This window comes from Lineus longissimus, chromosome 4 (assembly GCF_910592395.1).
Source record: "Lineus longissimus chromosome 4, tnLinLong1.2, whole genome shotgun sequence".
NCBI lineage: Eukaryota > Metazoa > Nemertea > Pilidiophora > Heteronemertea > Lineidae > Lineus > Lineus longissimus.
In genome coordinates this window covers 3,884,158-3,906,723 of record NC_088311.1, presented here as the reverse complement: position 1 = coordinate 3,906,723, position 22,566 = coordinate 3,884,158, and the positions used below count along the sequence as shown (strand labels likewise).

Genomic DNA, 22,566 nt, shown 5'->3' with positions numbered 1-22,566 from the left:
CAAAATTGTGCTCTTTGAATGGGGGAACCCATTCTCTGAACCTTTGCTGGCCTACAGGTTGTGGCTTTGTCCTCATATATGTACAATGGCTTTGGGGTCAATGGAAATTTATTGCAGCAATGAACCTCTCTTTAAGCTCAGGATACCTGAATTGAGCTGGAATGTACGCAACAGACATGTTAATCGGAGAGGGTAGCCATTTAGCCTGGAGTCAAAATAGGCACATTCAGGCTCAGGGTGCTAGAAGTGTGCTGAATAGTATCAAAAGTTCAGAGACAGCATCAACTCTTGACAGTTTGCAAAATATGTTAGCCAGAAACTTGTTCGATAGGTCCTGAAGTCAAATCCAAGCTCAGGGGTCCTAGAAGTGAGCTGGAAAGTCTGGGTTATTCAGAAAACATCCCCGCTACACAATCAAGACAAAAAGTCATATTTATCAGCTCACATTTATTCCAAAAAGTAGTGACAATAATCAATATTTACAAATACATTGACATAATTATCAACCTGTTCAGTTTTTACAGCATTGATCAAAACACAAAATAATAATCTTCAAAGACCCCATGGTTGATAGTAATCATGGATATGCAATAACAAATAAGATGATGATAGTAAATAAACCCTTAAATTTGCCAATTTCTTCTTTTCAACACGTTTTGGAAGATTTAGCTGTTCGATTCCCGATTTGATCAGAATGTCAATGCAAAGATCAACATTTTATGACCCAATATTTGTGGCAGTGAAAAGGACTACAGATCTGATCACATCTCAATTCAAGTGAACCAACAGTAACACTGCCAAGCACACGTAGCTGAGAGAAAACGAGGTAAAAGCTTTGTCAATATCCCCAGACCTGGGTGGTAGTGGCAGCAAAGAAGGTATAGCCCTCTAATAGCACCGACACTTTTATTGGCATCATGCCCATCATGACTCCAAATTGATCCCATTTTCAATGTTGTCAAAATCACACGAAACACCTTGCTTCAGTCTCAGTTATGTATAATCACACCCTGTGTGGTCGACAATGATTCATTGAAGTGACAGTCAAGCATTACATGCAAACATTGTCCCAGAAATGTCACCCCCATCAATGAGGTCGATGTCATCTGCACCTCGATGAACAAAAGTTTAGGCCTGGAATTCAATGATGGGTCCTGCCCCTGTTGTCTTAGAATGGGAAATGCTCAGACTATTTGAGTTCTTATCGCAAATCTCACTCGCTTTTGTTGCTCAACAGAAGAGTCCAGCACAGACCCATAAGATATTGGTGATTCTCTCCTGGAGCCTCTCTCACACCTCAATCACTTTCACTGCCCGAGATAGCCTCCATAGGTGAGCCAATAGGCGAGGCATTATCTGCGGGAGAACCTGGTGCTGATCCTCCAGAGGCTGGTGATTCTCCACCAGACCCTATTTCTACTTCTGGGATCATATCATCCCCCTCTTCTTCATCACTGTCCAGCATCCGCGCTCGTTTCTTCTTAACATCCGCATCTGAATCCTGCAACGAGTCAGATAAATTGTCTTCAAGTATATACAGTTATCTGTAGCATACAAGGAAGGGCATACTTCTTCTTCGTTGGTGTTCGTTCTGCACCTGGAGGTGATTTTCTCCAGGGAGTATTCCTGCTCCAAGGCGTTTTTTCTAAATCATCATCCCTTACATGTATTGTAAAAGAGTAATCTGAGGTCTTGCAATCTTTAGGATGATATCGGTAGGAAAATGTAGCCCAAAGATCGATAACCACCAGTGGCCTCATGTCCCCAACAATCAGTGCAACCAATTTGATATGTTTGAAACTCTGCTCATAACAGCTTTATGAAAGGTAAAACTGGCAATTAGACTTTTATTAGAGTGAAATTGATATGAAAGTTATTTCAATTCAGAATGCCATGCATGAAATAGCTGAAGATACCACGTCTTAGATCAACATGCATTGACCCATAACATCTATTTACAAATTTCAACAACATGCATGATGAATTTGAGAAGGAAACAATGAGTTATCATAATAAGAGGCTTTGTAACACTTGAGCAAATCAAATCAATACATTTATTGCACAAATCTGAGTAAAGGTTATGTACAATTTGAAGAAGAAAATCTTTACATCTCAGTAAAGGTAATGTATAATTTGAATTGAAGAAGGAAATCTTTACATTTAACTTCTCATTTGTACATGTAAAATTTGAAAGGAGACTTGGGAGATAGCGAACAAACTGATGAAAAAGACCACAGCTTTAAGCTTTTCAAATCATGGTACCGGTATCAAAAATGATGACAGGAGCATTTTGTATGTCTTATACCACCAACTCTCAAACCCTAGCTTCATATTCGACTGAACAATTTTTAAAGCAAAGTCTCAGCAATTCATCAACATCATCAACTTAATAAAAACATGATTTACAAGGAAAAAAAATGGATGCATGACGACCTTTAACTGTGGAGGGAGAACCCTTACCTTTGCTTTCTGTTGAGCAGACTGTAAATGATAGTGTTACATGTTTGTGTAGGGGGTTGAACTAGGGCAGGGACATCAAGCCATGACAACAGGGATTTCTCATCGGAATATCAACAGGTCAAGAATACATGTTGTTGATTATTACATGTATGGTATCAGGGAATGCCAAGCTAAAACACCTTTAATGGAACCACAATCCACCATGCGTGTGTTTTATCACAAATTGCGCTTTAAATCCAAACATAAATTCCAATACAGAAGCCCCATGGGGGAAACCACCACCATTTTGCCAAAACACTACAACCCAATTACAGTATTTAAAAAAGATTTTAAAATTTTGTTTTATTTGGTTGTTATATGAATAGAGTTAACATAATATGAAGGAGACTATTTCTATTTACCTCTTCGTCACTCTCGACTATTTTCTTCGCTTTCATCAGTCGTTTCGTGCGTCCAGCATCATCTGAATTGGAGTCGCTATCTGAGGAGTAGATGTTGGGTCTTGATTCTGAGAAGAGAAAGGCTCTGAAGATGAAGGATCTGTCAAGCTTTCTGAGCAAACCTACTAGTACACCTTGCAATAGACCCCAGGTTCAAATTTTACAACACCCCGACTAAGTACTTACAAGGGCTTACAACCCTTTGGATAGAATTTTTAAAGAGGAATTACAAATATTGCTCACGTTTTTGTCCGGGTTTGAACTGTTTCTTAATGGCTGAGAGTGAGACTGTGCCCTCATCATCTTCATCTTCTTCGCCTAAAGTGTCAAAAATAAACAATGAAAACAAACAAACAATAATTTAGCTGTGACTTCATTGCCACTGGTTCACACTGTGCTAGCATTCCAATACAATGCAGTGTTAACCTAACAAGGGACTCGGACTGCTAGGTAAACATTTTGCAATATATTTATTTCAGTGTAAGGACAGCTCACACTGTATAACAGTGGCCAAAAGTCTCCAATTTCAAAGAATTTTTTCAATGAACACCAACCTTCCAGATAATTTGCACTAAGACCCCGCGAATGTGCCTTTTCACGAACACGTCTTTGCTGGCTCTCACGCTTAATTGATGCTCTTAGCCTCTCCTCTTCTTTCTGAAATGGAAGCAGCATCAATAATCAAACACTGTGTGCAAAGTCAATATTCAACGGGGATTATGACCCAAATGAAGAAAAAGAGAGGACAGAAAGAAGACAGCCACATTCCCATTTTCAAATCACGGTGCATTTACTTTTTCATCGTTACTTGTCGAATGCTCCTCTAGGAATAATCACTGTTATAAAACAGAACAACATAGGTCAAGTATGTTTTTTTTCAGAATTGCAACATTTAACATACTTTGATCATAGCAGTCTTGTGAGCTTCTGGATCCTTGCCAGCAATAGGCAGGACTCGAATCTTTTGTGTCTTGGTGGCCCGATCAGCCATGGATAACGTCATCTTTCTATGAGTGAATGAATCGGTGGAGTGTGGCCTGAAAGTGAAATTGATAACATCAAGAGCTTATTCACATTATACCATTTAGGTCATGGAATGGTATTATTAAGAGGCAAGAAAATTCAGGGTAACCAGAAGAACCCTTCCAATGGACAATAGCTCGAGATGAACTCCTCACTGGCTGAAGTTTTGGCAACGCTTAGGCATCTCAATTACACCCTTCATGCCCAAAACCAGTGGGCAGAAAACATATTCACCTAAAAGTCAGTTTGGTTTTGAACACCGCCTGTCCTTGAAGACCTGTTCCTTGCCGGATAAATAAATGATTGTAGTCTCCTTGGATCAACATGGTGTGGATGTCAAACACCTCGTTGCCAAGGTGAAGGGACATGCTGCAAAGAAAAGAATAATCACGATCAGTATCAGTTTCACAGAGTGAAGGAACTTTCATTACTTTTTACTGCTTGTGAGTCATTCGCCTCATTATCACCAATGCCCAACTCCCCATACCAACCTTCCGTCCGACCACCGCACCACTCTTCCATTACTTTCTTTCGCCTGTGAGCCGTCTTCCTCATATGCGTCATTACCCCACTCATCCTTCTTGTAACGCCATCTTATCGTGTTTTCAACCTGAAAATACAACATACATAGGATAATTAAAAGAAACCCCTTGGCAAAGTTTTTCTAAAAAAAGTACAAGCACCCAAAAAGCTGTATTGTGCTGACTCAGACCCTTTGTATCATTCAGTGACAGCAATCGCCAATTCACCATTTTGCAAGGAATAGGAAACATGAAATCAAGTACCAGCAAACAAAAATACTTTCTTGCTTCTCTTGTTATTTGTCTCAGGTCGACCTATTGACCTCACAATAAAACAATCAAGGATTTGAACTCACCTTTAATTTCATTCTAGCCCTTCCCTCTTCATCCAGAACCTCATCTTCTTCAATTTCATCCTCATAGTAGGATGGGTCGAATGGCCTGGAAAATATTGACAATTAAGGGATTGACTTTGAATGAGTGTCACATTGTTCATTGGTTGAGACATTTGCCAAAACTACTTCCCACTTTTAAATGTATAGCTGTTCTATGCAAACAGCCTGAGCGTTAACAGCTCTAGGATAAGTACATGTATAAATGAAATTTTAAAACACCTTGGACAGTCATGAAACATGTTTATGTATACCTGGTCTCAACGCTGAGGAAATTTGGTAGTTTCACATAATGTACATTCTTTCCCAGTTTGGCGTTGATCCTGGGAATTTCGACCTCAATCCTTGTCTCCGGAGCTGGGCCCTGTTCTTCTTCTGCGTCATCATCATCAATCATTGGATGCTTGAAAATAAGTTAACAAGGCTGTTAGGAAAACCGTAATAGTTGAGCAAAGAAACATAGCACAGCATCAAGATTCTTAAAATAACTTGGGTGGCAAACCACCTTGACCATGGGGCCAACACCACAGCTGTCGTCAACTGAACAAGGTAGCGGAAATGACAACAGGCAGAAAGGTTCTACGCGAGTTGCTAATTAATCATGCCAGATATTGCAGTACTCTTCACACATCTTACTTTGATTGCATCATCATCACCACTCATGCGCTCATCGCCCGACCGGGACCGCCTATCGTCCCCTGGTTTATCTTCTTCATCTGAACTGATGTCACTTGCATCACCAAACAGATCACCAGCTGTAGCACCAACAATTGCTGGAGAGAGAGAAAGCAAAATTTGATGCAGCATTTAATGCTGTGAACCTCCATCTACCATCAGGGATCATGCCCGGATTAATTTTGAGAGGGGGGACAAAAAAAATCCAAAAACTTTCAAAATAGTATGAATAATGACCCCCTCTCCCGAGACTCCCTTCTTTTTATACCTAAAACCTCTTTCATTGGCCTCCAAATGCCCGAAATACACTAACACCACAAAAATCATGAAAATTTATAAATTAACATCCCCCCTTTGAATCATTTGAGGGGAGATATTTATCAATCACGCCTATGGAAGGAATACAGTAGAACCTCCCTTGGCGGACACCTCTCTATTAGGGACAACCTCTCTATTAAGGACACTAGTTTTGGTCCCAAATTGGTTGTTTCCATTCAATTTGACCTCTCTAATCAGGACACCTCTCTATTAAGGACAACACTAGTCAGTCCCAAGGGTTTCCTTAATAAAATAATAGAGGGGTTCTACTGTAGTTCAAAACTTCTCTGACAGGCACTTAGACAACTTACCGTCCTCCTCTTTATCACTCCCATCCTCACTCCCACTCATCAAAACAGTTCTCTTCTTCTTCCTCCCAGCATCCTCTTCATCATCTGATAGGTCATCATCCTCTCGCTGTCGCTTTTTACCAGCGTCAGACTCGGCATCACTTCTAGCTGGAGACTTGGCTCCTTCAGAACTGCCTGGGCTGCCAATCTCATCCAATCGCTTATGATCCAAACGTGGGCTTGCAGCAGGACTTCTTGATGCTACAGAATGGGCTGGACTTCTAGATGCCGATCTCACTGACCGTGGACTTCCAGACATTCCTGATCCTGCAGGACTTCTGGAATTGACAGACCGAGGGCTTCCAGAATGAATCGACTTCGGACTTCCAGATTTGGCAGACCTTGGACTACCGGATCCTGCAGATTCAGCAGGGCTTGCAGACCTCACCGAGTGGGCTGGGCTTGCTGACCTAGCTGAGTGGGCTGGGCTTGCAGACCCTGCAGAGTGAGCTGGGCTTGCAGACTTAACTGAGTGGGCTGGGCTCACATACCTAGCTGAATGGGTTGGGCTTAAAGATCCTACTGAGTGGGCTGGACTGCCAGATCCTGCCGAGTGGGCTGGACTGCCAGATCCTGATGAGTGGGCTGGACTACCGGATCCAACTGATCTTGGACTTCCAGAGCCTTCAGACCTTGCCGGGCTGCCAGATCCACTCTGATGAGCCGAGCTTGCAGAACCAATTGACTGCGGACTTCCAGACCCTGACCTAACAGGGCTTCCTGATCCAACAGATCCAGCTGGGCTCCCTGAATGTACTGATCTTGGACTCCCTGTTCCAGCAGATTTAGCGGGACTCTGTGACCCAACGGACTCAGCTGGACTGCCTGAGCGATTTGATCTTGGGCTACGAGACTCAGATCTTGCTGGGCTGCCTGATGGAGATCTTTCATGACTTGCTTCTGATCTTGCTGGGCTTGCAGATGCACTTCTTACGCTGGCATCAGAACCAGCAGGACTGGCTGGGGCACTGCCCATCTCGCTCCCTGTCCCTGACCCTGAATGTGAATGTCGGCTGTGATGGCTTCCTGCTTCTTCATCATCACTTCCATGATGACTGCCTTGACCTGAAACAAAAGGTACCGGTAACGAGATGATACAGTTACATTAAAAGTTCAGATCATGTATCAGGGGCCTAGGCCTGCATGTTATTGTAAGTTCATCTGTTTAGTAATGCACGCAATACGTATGCGCATAACAGACGAACGGTAACATCAACAGCAACATTTGTACGAAAATCTCTGCGACTCTCAATGTGAGCACTTCCAAGATGCGTTCCATTTGTGAAAAAAAACATAAGCTTCAAGTCATACGGCATAAACTCCAACAATTTACCATGATAATTGGCCATTTCGTCATTCTCTGAGTGAAAATAGGATACTTCGTCGCCAGAGTCCGCCATTGCAAACTGCAGTGGTTCCGGCGGGTAGGTGTAAACTGTGGACGAAAGTTTGGACGAAAGTGTGGACGAAAGTGTGGACGAAAGTGTGGACAGCGGCCCTCTAAGTTTGGTGGGCTTATGGCAAGCCGTTCGTCCAATAATTAAGAAAACCTAGTTTTATTGAAAAAAAACTGGTTTTCTTCTTAAAAAACTTAGTTTCATGGAAGAAAACCATGTTTTCTTCCATGAAACTAGGTTTTCTTGCAAGAAGCATAAGTTGATTAAAAAAACCTAGTTTTCTTTAAAATCCTGGTTTTTTAACAAGATAACTTTGTTTTTAAAATCAACCTATGCTTCTTCCAAGAAAACCTAGTTTCATGGAAGAAAACTATGTTTTGTGGAATAAAACAAGGTTATATGCATTTCTTTTTCAAAACCAAGTTTTTAATGAAAAAGACCAGGTTATTTTCAAAACCTAGTCTTTTTACCTCGTCCCGGACTGGCCCAAGCATGGCAGGGGAGAGGTTGGACTTTGCTTACCCGGGTTAGCAACTCGGGTTACGGATTTCCTCAGACCTAGCACGAAAGGAACAGTCGTACCAAAGGCCGCACAACCCGGGTAAACTAACGTGGATCGCCAATCTCGCCCCAAAGCAGCCACGCGGGTGCCGAGGTAAAAAGACTAGGTTGTTTCGAAACCAGGTTTTCTTCTTTCGAAACTAGGTTTCTTTCGAAACTAGGATTTCTTCTTTCGAAACTAGGTTTTCTTCTTAAAAAACCAAGTTTCATGGAAAAAAAACATGTTTTCTTCAACGAAACTAGGTTTTTTTTGAAGAAAACCAGGGTTTTATGAAAAAAACTAGGTTGTTTTAATTAGTAGTCAAATGGCTGGATGAAAACATCGTTTTTTCTTTTTTCGAAACTTGTTTTTGAAGAGAAATCATGGAACCTACACTTTATCTAAAAAGAATAAGTTGTTTAAAAAAACTACTTTTATGGAAGAAGTTTTCTTGTTGAAAACACACTTTTCGGGAAGAAAACCTGGTTTTCTTCTTAGTTTTTTCAATAAAACTAAGTTTTCTTAATCATTGGACGAACGGCTTGCCATATGGGCTGGCATTTCTTTGTCTTTCAATATATTTAAAAGAAATTGCAGTATATTATGCATTATAATAGTTTTAATGGGTCAGCGAAAGAAAAAAAATTATTTTGATCTGTTTTACAGTATGACTTGTCTCAGTGAAACTGACTAGTATAGCTCCCGACTGATTTACAGTAACCTTTCAACAGGGCTTCAGTGGTGCCGCCATCTTGGATCAACGAAAGTTGGTCTGCTCGAGAGACGGCCAACTATTTTTGCATACAACTGAATGATATTGTAATTGTCATTCAAATAAAAGTAGTTTTTGTGAAAGAATATTATTTGGACTAGTTAGAAATATCACAGTTTCAACAAATTCTTTGATAATTAGTCCACATTTGGACACTAGACCTCGCATTTCCCCGTCCACAAAGTCAAAGGCCACTTCGAAAACCTTCAAAAAAGCCCGTCCACTCATTGATCAAAATCACCCATCAAAATAATTTTTTTTCTTTTTTTCTTTCGCTGATCCATTAAAAAAATTATAATGCATAATATACTGCAATTTCTTTTAAATATATTTAAAGACAAAGAAATGCCAGCCCACCAAACTTAGAGGGCCGCTGTCCACACTTCGTCCACACTTTCGTCCACACTTTCGTCAACAGTTTACACCTACCCGGTTCCGGCTGCGCAATCTACTTCTGCGCCACCCGGAATCATGTGCTTTTGTTTTCGTTTTCAAACATGTCAAATGTCAACCTCAATTTCGTTCTGAAAACCTTATAGACATTTCGAAGACTTTCAAATCAACAACACAGGCCCAGAAGTCAAGGTCAAGCGGTAAGTGCATGCCAGGCCCTTGTCTGCCGGGTGGTCCGCCTCCAGCTTTGGCCCTGCACGCTGCGATGTAAGTTATAAATATTGCCAGATGTTTGACCACCAGGTGGTGCTGCCTGAGGCGAGCTAAACATGTGGAGCTCTCCTCTGCTCTGCTTCGACACCATCATCTAACCTGAACGACAACGTATCGTAATGGCATGGGACGCTGCGCTGTCATGACTATGCACGAGCCGTGTCCCACGTCATCACGACTAACATTGCACGATATTGTATGGCCACTGCATTATATCGCCATTTACGTCATGACGTTTATTCCAGTTATGGCGATATCTTTACACAACGTGGCGATACAATATCGCACAACGTTATACTATCGCACCGGTGGTAGATGACAGGTGATATATTCTGGTATTTGTGGTGGAGCTCAAAATCGTTCTCTGTGAAAAAAATAGTGGCTTCTATGCGGCAACTCGACACTGCCACCTGCTGGTGGTCTACCTATTTCATCGCCATGCTGTCATAGGTCACAGACATGAGTTGACACTGTGTCATAGGCTAGAATACGTGGCCCAAAGATAAAGATGTTAAAGTGATGTCACAATGTCGAAGACCACTAAGATGACGTTGGTGCATTGGGCAGAATGTAGATAAAGTCGATAATGTTATCTTTGCACTGCCCTGTTTGCAAAAGGTGTTGGCCTACAAATCCATTTGTTTGCATTGATTTAAAATTTATGTTTTTCTAGGTTCAAGATGATGATTAAGGTGCTCTGGCTGTTTCTGCTGATATCAATAATCTCTGGCCTTGATTTGAAACCTCACAACCAAGATGACTACATTGACCCGTTTGACATGTTCAATTATGACATCAGTAATGCCAGATATAGGGAGAAGAAATACAGTGAGGTGTGTTCTTATCAAAACATTTCATGGTCTGTGTCAGCTCGCCTGCAGCACAGCGCAGGTTTGTTCCGAAAAACAAGCCTGACCACTAGGCACAGTGACCACTTTTTATTCATGAGCGATTATTGATTTTATGCAGTTAACTGTGCCAAAACTTGATCGACAATGAGTCAAAGGACAAGGAGTCTCAACCTTGACTTTATATCAGATATTGATAGTGATTGCTCTGATGTTGCCAATTGAGAAATGTAAATCACTTGCTGAGGGGAGCATCCAAAAGAATTCTTCCACTATAAAGAGAGATTTCAATGAAGTATGTTGCCTAACTTCTTGTATTTTCTACCTAGGATGGCAATGGAATAAAAGATGCTGCATCTATAAAAGAAAATATAAATGGTCAGCCCCAGGTGCCTGTTGACAAGGACCTGCCACCAGTACCGGTTGACAAGGATAGTCATAAAATGGGACCGGCCGAGGGGTTGGCACCTCCTGGTTACTGTGATGCAGCGTGTAAACCATGTGAAGCAACTGATTGTCTTGAGGGTTATTATATGAAGCAGTATATCAGGACAATACTTACAAACTTCTTGGTTGATTCAGTGGTAAGGAGTCAGTTTCAAACTCTATCATCTGTGCCAAGTTTTCTTCTTCTGTGATCAACATTGGCCATCTCAAATTGACTGTGGTAGCCACAAAGTTGGCAGTTATGGGAAGTGGCCGTGTCTTTTGTTGGTCTGCTGAGATCTAGAAGTCTCCTACAATTCTGTAGTGTGTATTTGGCCTGTGGATGGCAATCCCGCACTGGCACAGTACTGTGCCTCTTTATAGTGTGCACAGAGACCACTGAGTCCAGATCATTGGACTCAACAAATCTCAGTGTTTCCTCTCGGTTTACTCATCAGTTTTATCATATCTTCAGACTTTTGACGTGCCGAAGAGTTATCAGATGACCATGACTGTCAATGAAGACGACATAGCAGTCCTGAAAAGGTATAGCTCAAGCAGCAAAGGCAGCATTCAAGATGTGAGCGATGTACTTGGAGATATGGTAAAACATGTCTCAGTACTTGACCAGGAATACCAGGAACCACTGTTCGACTTGGAACAATTCATTGTAAATAGTCAGCAAATAGTCCTGATTTTACAGGTAAAGTGTACTATCTTATTGTTATCGTGAATATTTCCTAAACATGGTACATGAGCTTATAGTTTTTGACTGAGTAGCAAAAACTTGTGAAGAACTCACCTGAGCTGATAATTATGAGCAAATACAGTCCTTACCAGAGAAGTGTCCTGACTACTGAGGTTAGATGCCAAAGATGGAAGGAAAATGAATTTGGACCTAAACTGGTGTCTCTAATAGCGAGGGTATCCTGCTTAAAGAGGTGTCTGCCAAGGAGGTTTACACTGTACTAAGCAAGTTTTTGTAAATGCCCATGTCAACATTCTTTAATTTTAGACTACGTATTTTCAGATGGTAGGTGTCGTGGCATTAGTTGTCATCATCTTCTACCTGGAAGCGCACATCCATCTCTCGTGGACGCAGCAGACAAAACGTCTTGTCATCATCTGTTTTCTCATCAGTGTTCCATGGAACTGGCTTCACCTCTACAAGGTATGAATGATTACAGTACCTTTTGTTGTATGGTCCTATACCACAGAAAATTTGTATGTTTTAGGAGTTATATGAATGTCAGAAATCATGCTTGTGCCATCTTGACCCTCAATTTCTTTGACTTTGCTACACTTTTGGACTTCACTCACACAGTACTGTAAACTGGTAATTGTTTTTGAGAGGCGTCTTATAGACATGGAAACTCAGAATGGCTGGCAGGTTCTTTTTATCACATCATAGGGACTAATATCCTTGAGGTACCGGTAATATGCTTTCTACATGTATCTTCTTTTACAGAAAGCAGCTGCCAGGAAATTAACTGAGGTTATAAAGGGGATACCAGATGAATGTCGTCCGTCAGACACCTCATGGTTGTCTTCCATGAATAGTTGGTATCGGACAACGTTCACTTTTATGGAGAATAAGTGTGATAAATACCATGAAGCATTGATGGTGGACCCTTTCTGGGAGGTGTCCCCATTTCAGGTCAGTAACCAACAATGTTTTCGACATATTCTTCTTCATCTGCATTTACTCTTCCGCTCTTATAAAGCATATATACCAAGAGAACATGACAAATAGAGTATTGGTACCCTATTCCTAGAATCTTTCTGCCAGACATTCTGGATAAATCGGAAAATGCATCAATAAAAACGGACATTCTATATAATAGCTAATTTAAGGCGCACCTGTCTGCAAACATAACCTCTACATTTTATTTCAGGCCATCGCAGTCAGCTTATCTGCATTCATATTCGAGCCAGCCGGACACTTCGGCGATGCAATCAGTAAATTTTTCCGTGGTCTTCTGCAGCACGTGCCAATCCAGTGGGCTGTGCCATTGTTTCTGGCGGTAATCATCATCGCTGTGCTTATTCTCTTCATGATGTTTGGCTACAGGATAAAGATACCATTCCTTGCTGCAATCGAACCAGCCGAGAGGATTACGAGCTGCAGGGAACAAGAGGTAATATATGTAGCAGTGTTTCCTATGTACCTCTGGCCCTTGAGACACTCTAAACCTCTGATCTTTAATCCAGACCTTTGTTCCCTTTCTCAGTCACAACTTCCTTCATGTACTTAGTATGATTCTTCATAATTTCAGCTCCTTAAGCAGATACACACACTTGAAGATACAAACACACGCCTCCATGAGAGGATTCCTAGGCTTTCACAGACTAGTCAGCTGAAAATTGACAATGTTGGTACTTCAAGACAGGGAGCCAGTGATCAAGGCTTTGAACGTTCCCTCTCATGCGACAGTATACCCTCGGCAATTGGACATGAGAATCAGAGACATGTGACTCATGATGTTCGTGTTGGTCTTGTTGACAAAGATAGAGACCTAGATTCAGAAAATTCAAGTAATGTGCTTGCAGTACAAGGACAGGGGGATGGGAGCAGTGCCCAGGTATTGCCTAAGGATTGCAAAGGTATTAAAGAAAAGGTTCCTGTGAATGTAGGAGCTAGGACAGTTGAGCCGTTGGAATCAGTGCAACAACCTGGTTCGATAATGTCAAAACTTGACGCATTGACACTGAACAATGGAAAGCAGACAGTTGAAAGTACACGTGCTGAAGAAATATCTGATGCTGATAATGGAAAGGATCTAGCATTTCTGTCCAGTGATTTTGTAGCAATTGGTCCGGAGCCTGTGGTGAATGGGTCAAAAGGTGGGCATGCTTGTGAGAGTGGTGAATCTGTATCAGTGGTTGAGGATGTAGGTAGGAATAATTTGGAACTGATAGAATCTGGGGAGGCCAGGGAGTGATGATTTCCAGTAAAGATATTGATCATGTCGGAAAGTTTTCACGATACACTGTTATGTGACAAAATTTTTGTGCTGATATAATTTTACAATTGTGCTGTTTTTTGTATTATTTCGCATTTGATTTGCATCTTCGAAAATAAAACATACATTTGAAAATACTTCTTTATCTTCCATTTGTGGTGCTCCACTGAATTCGATGGTGATGAGGTGGGGTATTTTATATCTGATGACTTGATCTGCTTCTACACCATTCTGGCATAACCAGTGGTTTCAACATCTGTTTATATATTGTATACAACGTAGGAGTAAAAAAAGCCTAATCTCGGGATTCATCTACACTGCACTACAGGACATTGGATCACAGGCACGTAAAAATATGTTGTCGGGGAAGGGGGGGCCATTGAGCTCTCATTTTCACAATCGTGATTGGATAGTGTGTTTATAGTATTCAAACGAGTGTACGCTCGGCACTTAAAGGGTTAAGCCAGAATTTCAAATAAATTCAAATTTCCCGCTAAGATGACGTCAGCCATAGAAATCACGTGACTAACCGAAGTGCAAGGAGCTTCGAACGAGGTTTTCCGAATACACTTCCATCCGCCATTTTGTCGTCAACCACTGCGGATATCAATGGTGACAGTTTCAAGTATTTAGGGCCTATTTCTATCGTTTACAAACGTAATAAGAACAAAATATTCTCATTGGTGGGTCTGGTTAATGCGCCAGAATTCCGCCCAGAACCATATCCCGCTTGGACGGCTGGGATCCTGCAGTAAAGGTGTGTATTTTAGTGATGAAAAATTTCATTTTTTGAAGACGAATCTGAATGTATGAGGAGGCCCTACATTACATGTACATAGGCCTACATGTAATGATGTATGCACAGTGCATGCCATACTAAGATACTTTATTGTATACTGCCCTTTGTACGTCATAGACATTTATTTTTGTTTGCCATGGGTCATCAACTAACCCCATGATGGGCCCATGCCATGGCCATGATGAGAGGCCATGTCTCTTTGCCATTTCTTAATTTCGTGTGTGCTTCTTGTTTACAGGGAGGTTCACCGAACCTCAACCAGTCCCCGGAGGGGTCGTGTCTCTTTAGGGAAAGGCTGGATTACAACGCGGAGCCACCCTGGGATCCCAGCTGATATTTACTGAAAGAGCAGGTGTTCCAGCTGGCCATGTAAGTATACTATAATTCAGATGGCTAAAGTGTCAAGTGCACACTGTGGGTGTAACCTCTTAAAGTGACCTATTGATTGACATTGCCATTGTTATCCATAGCAACCATAAACAAGTGACTTTTGTTGCATGCGATCATTATCACCGAGAAGCAGCATTCTAAATTACTCATATGCAGGACACTTCACCTTTGATGTTCTTGTCTGCACGCTTGCTTCAGTATCGATTGGCCTCATACGACAAATTGAATTGTCATCCTCATATGAAAAAAGGCCAGGAACAAATTAGCTGCTAAACAAGTCCAAAGCGCCATAAATAATGATACTCGCCTGTTGTCAAGAATCTGTGTATTGTGATGGTAAATTGACAGTGCCCCTTGAAAAATGAGTTGTCTGCTTTTGGTGAAAACAAAGGCATTGATTCCATCTCACTTCTCGCTGTGTTGTTCACCATCAATCAACATAGGCACTACTGTTCTCTTCATCAACAAACTATCTTTCTTTGTTTCAGATTACTTCGTATCTCCTAGTGGCTAGCTCAGTTTCATCATTTTGGCTTTCAACTTCATTGTTCATTCACCTGACATCATGAATCAAGTGTGCATTATTGGTAAAACCCATCTGATTGATATCGTCAACCCCAACCCCAACATCTTGGATACAGTCAGCAAGATCATCTCATCACGGACAGGAGAGGTAAGAATAGGGAAGCAAAAACATGTCAGAGTTGGTAGTTCCAAAGAAAATTTGATTGCGTGCACATGTGCAGAAGAAATTCTCTAGGTTTTCATGTTCAGTAAATCCTCTTATGTCCATAGATGGAGCAGAAAGTATTTAAAGACAATGAAGCAGCTGTCCAATTTACATGTATGTTCCTTGGTATTAGAAATAGAATTGAGAGAAATAGTCTTTTTCAAATTTCTACAGATAAACATTTTTTACTTTCAGGATAAGGATGATGCATTTTTCTGCTGCAACCTTGGTGACATTGTTAAGAAATACCAGCAATTCGCCGCCAACTTGTCTGAAGTACAGCCTTACTATGGTAGGAATGCTTTCACCTTCTTGGGAGCTCATACTGTTTTTAAGTGTTCAACTCTCCATCGAGGTGTTACTTAATGTGTGTTCGAACCCTAGTCTGGTCACCAATTTGTCATTATTTAAGCTGCAATTTGAAGTGAGCGCTGCATTTTGCATGGATAATGTATTTTACCACTTCTGTTTCCAGCCTTGAAGTGCAACAGCGATCCTGTGGTTCTGCGCCTCCTGACAGGTCTTGGAGCCAAGTTTGCCTGTGCCAGTAAGGTAAGAAACGATTTAAAGCATCAACAAGAAGACTTTAGATGAGGTCCAATTTAAGAAGCTCTTTCACAGAGCTGATAGACTTGATAATTTGATGCTGTTAGATGTCACTTGATCTGTCATTCAATAAAGAAGTTTTTCAAATGAAAAAGTTCATGTTTAAAACTGCCGTATGTTATATCATGTGAATAGCCAATATCTGATGTATATTCAGCAAAAATGCCTTGGTTTTTCCCAGTCCAGACATTTGTTAATTGAACAGTGTGATTGTTCCCTTGACTAACCTCCCTTCTCTACTTTCAGGCTGAGATCAGGAAGGCATTGGACCTTGGAGTTGGAGCTGACAGCATCCTCTTCTCCAACCCATGCAAGCAGAAAACTCACCTCAAGTATGCTGCACAATCAGGCGTCACCCTTATGACCTTCGATAGTATCAACGAGTTGAACAAGATCAAGTCGACTCATTCAAGTGCAAGGTTGATACTGTGTACCAAGTTGCAGATGCTGCAGGATGATTCTCAGCCCAACCTCACAGTTGGGTGTGATCCAGATGAGGCAGTCCGCATTCTGGAGAGGGCAAAAGAGCTTGATCTACAAGTTATGGGCATCAGGTATGCATGAAGTGATCTAAAAATGATATAGTAATGGCAGTTTTTGTATAGTACAGATTGAAGACGATGATCCATGAAGGGGTGGTGTTACACCTGATCCATCTCTTGAAGATTTACACTTGTATCAAAAATTGTAGAAAGCTACTTCAATAATATCATCATTTTCTTTGTGTAGTAGATTCATGACTGCAGATACTTGCAGTATTGTCGATATAGTAGTTCCAGAACCATCAGATACAGCCAAATTTGTTGCATGTGTAAACTTCAGTGAATCTAAAACTCAGTGTTTGGCGTTGTGTTTCAGTTTCTCCCTTGACGCAGACACCGTCAATGTTGCATCTTATCCCCATGCCATCAGCATGGCTCATGAAATACAGAGACAGGCTACAGAGCTTGGCTTCAAGATTGAGCTGTTGAACTTGGGTAATGGGTTTGCTTGTACAGACACAGATGAGCTCAGTTTCGATGAGGTGAGAACAATTTAATCACTTCAGGGCATATAAGAGTGTCTTTTCTGCAAAGGATTCAACTCGTTAGTCATTTGGTATTGACAGAGCTTGTCAGGATTTGTGAGCACTTTTGATTTTCCAAAGAAAGGTGAAAGTCCCTTCTTTACTGTACCTGGAAATATATATATGTGCAGCGAAGCATTGAGATGATGTCACCAGTGATCTTTCTTCAAAAACTTGCCTGGATTGTTTAAAACCTAAAAGCTAGGTCAGGACACTTGTAACGTTTTTGTTGGTTGTGATTTCTTGTTTTTCCATTGCTCATGCAACTTTTCTCTGTATTATAGGTATCCCATTCCATCAGTGTGTCTCTCCAGAAGCACTTCCCTGAAGGTAGCGGCATTCAAGTGATCGCAGAACCAGGACGTTACTTGGTCACATCAGCACTCACCATTGCTGTCAATGTCATTGCCAAGAGGGTGGTTCACCAGGATAGGGACTCCGATTTTGAAGGTAGGCACTCGAAGAGAATGGGGTTGGTGTTGTAGTGTTAAGGATTTGTTAGACAATTTACTTGTTAGTTATTGAGGCGAGATTAACCTCATTTGTTCTCTTTCTGTGCCAATTTCAGATGACCTAGACGATGACATGTCCCAAGACAAGGAACCTGCATTCATGTACTACGTAAACGATGGTGTCTACGGCTCGTTCAACTGCATGATGTATGATGGCGCCCTAAGTCTGACTCCAACCCCATTGGACGATCGTAGTGGTGACCAGTATTACTCCTGCAGCATCTGGGGTCCAACGTGCGATGGTCTTGATTGCCTGACTACCTATCAGCTCCTCCCTGAGTTAGAGGTGGGAGACTGGGTCCTCTACGCCAACATGGGAGCCTATACTCTGACTGCATCATCAGCATTCAATGGCATGCCACAGCCCAAAGTCAACTACATCATCTCTGTAGATTTGCTGTAAGTACACTATGCCTGTCAACAATTCTGTCTTTTTGAAACATCTTTATAAGTTACATAATTTTCGTGTTGGGATTCTATCCTAAAAATGACTTTTAAACTTGGCAGAAATAAGACATACACAGAGAGAATGAAAGGGAGAGGGAGAGAGATAGATGTAAATTTGTTTCATTTTCTTAATGCTCTATACCTGGCTCAATTCTATCACTTTCATGTTGTAGAAAAATATAGGAATATCATCAGCGCATTTGAAACATTCCTCTCTTATTTTCAGTCCCATTCTGTACCTTGATCGACCTAGACACAATTTGTCAACTCCCAATGCTGTGAGAGATCCAAGACAAGTTGCACGCCGGTGTGAGTCCGAGGATATCCATGTTACCCTGGTACGAGAGTTAAATTTTCCTTTCAATCTAGAACGGTAAAACATCATTCATCTATCACATGACACATGCAAGAAATGACCGACTCTGAATATGAACATAGGACATCACCGTTTATAGCAAATTCCAAAGAAAGTTGTGAATGCCAATTAGCTTTTTAAATTTGTTTAAAACATTGTTTGCCATAAAAATTCCATTTGTGTAAATTCTTCAGTCCTTTTTGCCGAAAAACACCAATTTTGGCTGCAAACAATGGCTGTGATTATTTTCTTGATGTAAGTCACACTGCAGAAGTTCAAAATTATTTGCTTTCTTGATATATACATGTACTTTTCTGTGTCGACAGTTTTATTCTAGACAAGAGGCATCTGCACAGGGGACAGGACATTCATTATTGAAGACAACAGACCATCTTTGACTTTGGTTGTTGGTATAAAGTGTTGATGTTCCTACTGCCATTTACAAAATAAATATCTGTGGCGTATAATGTATGTATTGTAGACTTCTATTCATGTGTAAGTCATTTTAAATGTTTGTTATTTCTGAAATAGATTATGACAGAGTTTTGCAATTTGTATGACATCTTTCCAAAGCCTAGTTCTGGAATGCTTAGTCTATTAATTAATCATTATTATTATTATTATTATTATTATTATGATGCATGTATGTTGTCTCATTGTTTTGGTGGTGGGTTCAAAACTTCAAATATTCAATACCTTTGTACAGTTTAAGGAAGCAATACCTTGCTGTCAATACATGTATTGAGTGTCTCACCAAACACTGCAAGTGTGTATCTTTCTCGACTGCTCAGCACCTCTTCTATGAAGCAGTTTGAATCAAGTCAATGCTGTCACCTTGAAGTTCACAATGGCTCCTGCCCGAGTCGAAAATGTAATTCGCTTCCTTCCAGGTGAGTGTGGTGTGGTAGACAAACTCACCGAGTTATGGTGTCGGCCTCTGTTGATTTCGATATCACGACTGATGTGACGCTGGAAGCATCAGAGACTGACCCCACCGCTATCCATTTGTTTCCCACAACAACACTTTATCACTATGACCAGGGGCACTGATCAGGAAAGGCGCGAATTGTGTTCAGCACTACATGTACTTCAGTCATTCAGAAAAGATTAGGATAACTTTGAAAGTCAGTTCTTTTCACTGAATTGTTATTGAATTGTCTGCAAAGAATCGGGGTATTCACTGCATTTCTGTATATTGTTGTCCGTCAGTCCATCATACTTCCTTAATGATCAAATCTCAATGATAAACACAGTGGTTCAACTTTTTAGCTCACCTCTTAGCAGAGGTGAGCTTATCCCATACCGTGGCGTCCGTCGTCCGTCGTCGTCGTCGTCGTCGTCGTCGTCGTCGTCGTCGTCGTCGTCGTCGTCGTCGTCGTCGTCGTCGTCCGTCGTCCGTTAGCAGGGCACGTTTCGTAACTGTTAAAGCTATTGGGTTGAAACTTGGTACACATGTACCCTTATGTAATGACACCTGGGAGACCAAGTTTCGGTCCGATTCGTTTCATGGTTTGGCCACCAGGGGGCCAAACGTTAAAAGTGAAAATATGCAATATCTCCCTTAATAGTAGTCGGGAAATTTTGAAAAAAATATGGTAGGTACTTCTAGCAAAGGTGCATCATATATCCTCCGGGTTTTTGATTTGACCTCCTTTTCAAGGTCACAGAGGTCAAATGGTGTAAATTAGCCGTTAGGATGTAACGATGGCACGTTTCTAAACTGCAATGACTATTGATACCAAATTTGGTACACATTTACCCCTTAGTCAGGTGATCTCAGGGACTGAAGTTTGGTCCAATATGATTCACCACTTGACCACCAGGGGGCAAAATCCAAAAACCTTAAAAATGTGATTATTCCTTAACTTCTTGCCCGATTGCCACCAATTTGATATCATGGGTACATCTAACCACCATACAGTATATGTCACACAGGTTTTTAATTTGACCTTCTTGTCAAGGTCACAGAGGTCAAATGGCGTAAATTCGCCGTCAGGCCGTAACTATGGCATGTTTCTTAACTGCAATGACTATTGATCACAAATTAAGTACACATGTACCCCTTGGTCAGGTGATCTCAGGTACCGAAGTTTGGTGCGATCTGATTTGCCGTTTGGCCTCCAGGGAGGGGGCCAAATCCTAAATTCTTCAAAATGCCATTATTCCTAGTAATGACTTGCCCGATTGGCACCAATTTTATATCATAGGTACATCTAATTCTAACATCCATTCAATGTGTCACCCGGGTCTTCTTTGATTTGACCTACTTTTCAAGGTCACAGAGGTCGAATGTACTGTAAATTGGCCATTTTGGGGAAATTGTAATTGCTTGGACCTACATCAAACCTAACACTACATGACACAAGACCATGCTCTTTATCCATCTTTCCTCCACATGAGGTGAGCACAATGGCCCTGGCCATTTCATTTATGCCAGCTAGGCCAAGATCAGTTTCTTCCAGTATCTGGGGACCAATGTGTTCATCTGGTGGTGGGCCAATGCAGGTTTTCAAAACTTGAACAAGATGAATAACTTTAGATCACCGTGTGAGTTCATACCAATCTTGCATTCTTTTCATGCCGAATTATATACAGTAGATTGCTTTGGAGATCCATTGGCTTTCTTTAATATGTTGTGCTACTAATTGTTTCGATCAGTAGGTACTAATGTACAACCAGCTATACTGACAAAGTTCCAATCTTCTATCTTTTATTACTTTTTCATTAACGTTGTTTTCGTTACTGTTTATTTCATTGCAATCCAGAACTGGTAACTTTGAGTATGATTCTGTCACCCCTTTTCAATGTCAATTGAACATTCCACTGAGAGTGGAATAAGCATTTATGGAGTGTTCCCTTTTGACTGTGAAGGGGTTGTGGAATTGATAGCTACGTCATGAGGAGATACAATATATTATGGAATGCCTGCTCTATAATTGACTAAGGCCAGCCTAGTCCACGTACCAGTCAATAAAATCATTAAATCAAAACAATGCAGCTTTTGTTTTTTATTCCCTTGATTTTAATCATTGGAAGATTCTACTCCAATCAAGAAAATTGTCTGTCAAAAAGATCCACTTCCACAGCAAATGCACCAAGGAACGATCGTTAGTCAGTCAAACTATCATATTTGTGGGTGGCCGCGCTATCACGTGGTTGCTATCGTCTGCATTGTAGTTCTACCCGTTGCCGCTACAGTGATTTTGGTGGCGCTGCTGGTCGCCTTACGCATACATTATCGGCTAGTTTCGCGCTCGCGTCGTTGCCATGGAGTCTCCGGTCACGGGTTCCTCGAATCGTTCGTTGATTTGCTATTCTCAGTACTGGCGGGCTGCTCTTCCCGCACATGTTACTGTGGGCTAGGTCGGCAACCAGAAGTATTAAGGTAGCATGAAGGGTTGGGCGTTTGTGGTGGCTCTGTGGCTCTTGGGCGTCTGAGTCTGAGGGGGTTGGTGTCTGTTGACTGCGCTTTAAGAGAGACTAGGCATGGCGCCAGTCTCTCTTAAAGCACAGTCAACAGGCATTTGGTCTCAGTATTTGGGTAAGTACAGAATCAAGCCAGCTCAGAGAGCAATGATTGAACGATGCTGTGGACAAGTCCAAGGATACTGCATCAGTCACGACCAACTTCTCATCAGAAAACGTCACCACCAGCATATTCAATGTTCAGTTCCAACCTGTACCAGTCGAATGCACGCCTGTCATGGTCAGCAGTGGTCAGCTTAGCGCGATATGGAACATTTTTCCGAAACTCAAGCGAGGGAAGTCTGCTCATTAGCATATCTCGCGCACTGCTCCTTCTGGTCAAACACCGTAGTGAAATCGTAATGGAAAACGTCTGGCTTTGCGCCAGACTAATAAGTGAAGAA

General features: G+C 41.4%; 3 protein-coding genes across 4 annotated transcripts; 2 read left to right on the top strand and 1 right to left on the bottom strand.

Annotated features, from left to right (window-relative positions):
* Positions 1 to 430: 430 nt before the first annotated feature.
* LOC135487174 (RNA polymerase-associated protein LEO1-like) lies at positions 431 to 7,595 on the bottom strand. Of its 2 annotated transcripts, XM_064770650.1 has the most exons (13): positions 7,513 to 7,595; positions 6,141 to 7,244; positions 5,473 to 5,609; positions 5,091 to 5,239; positions 4,801 to 4,885; positions 4,415 to 4,533; positions 4,158 to 4,292; positions 3,802 to 3,937; positions 3,455 to 3,557; positions 3,144 to 3,218; positions 2,862 to 2,968; positions 2,461 to 2,481; positions 431 to 1,501 (listed from the first exon to the last, which is right to left on the bottom strand). In XM_064770650.1, exons 1-13 carry the CDS (start codon positions 7,577 to 7,579, stop codon positions 1,298 to 1,300), a joined length of 2,442 nt encoding a protein of 813 aa, XP_064626720.1. In that variant the 5' UTR covers positions 7,580 to 7,595; the 3' UTR covers positions 431 to 1,297. The 2 variants fall into 2 exon arrangements, with proteins under 2 accessions (XP_064626720.1, XP_064626721.1); XM_064770651.1 differs by lacking the exon at positions 2,461 to 2,481.
* Positions 7,596 to 9,346: 1,751 nt separating this feature from the next.
* On the top strand, positions 9,347 to 13,926 carry LOC135487177 (chloride channel CLIC-like protein 1). Its single transcript, XM_064770657.1, has 8 exons — positions 9,347 to 9,482; positions 10,229 to 10,388; positions 10,733 to 10,987; positions 11,305 to 11,532; positions 11,860 to 12,000; positions 12,298 to 12,486; positions 12,725 to 12,967; positions 13,106 to 13,926. Exons 2-8 carry the CDS (start codon positions 10,236 to 10,238, stop codon positions 13,769 to 13,771), a joined length of 1,875 nt encoding a protein of 624 aa, XP_064626727.1. The 5' UTR covers positions 9,347 to 9,482; positions 10,229 to 10,235; the 3' UTR covers positions 13,772 to 13,926.
* Positions 13,927 to 14,376: 450 nt separating this feature from the next.
* On the top strand, positions 14,377 to 20,279 carry LOC135487184 (ornithine decarboxylase-like). The gene is made up of 10 exons (XM_064770668.1): positions 14,377 to 14,549; positions 14,830 to 14,960; positions 15,470 to 15,654; positions 15,907 to 16,003; positions 16,187 to 16,263; positions 16,564 to 16,871; positions 17,176 to 17,341; positions 17,668 to 17,833; positions 17,952 to 18,294; positions 18,569 to 20,279. The coding sequence occupies exons 3-10, from the start codon at positions 15,547 to 15,549 to the stop codon at positions 18,717 to 18,719; spliced, it is 1,416 nt and encodes a 471-aa protein (XP_064626738.1). The 5' UTR covers positions 14,377 to 14,549; positions 14,830 to 14,960; positions 15,470 to 15,546; the 3' UTR covers positions 18,720 to 20,279.
* Positions 20,280 to 22,566: the final 2,287 nt, after the last annotated feature.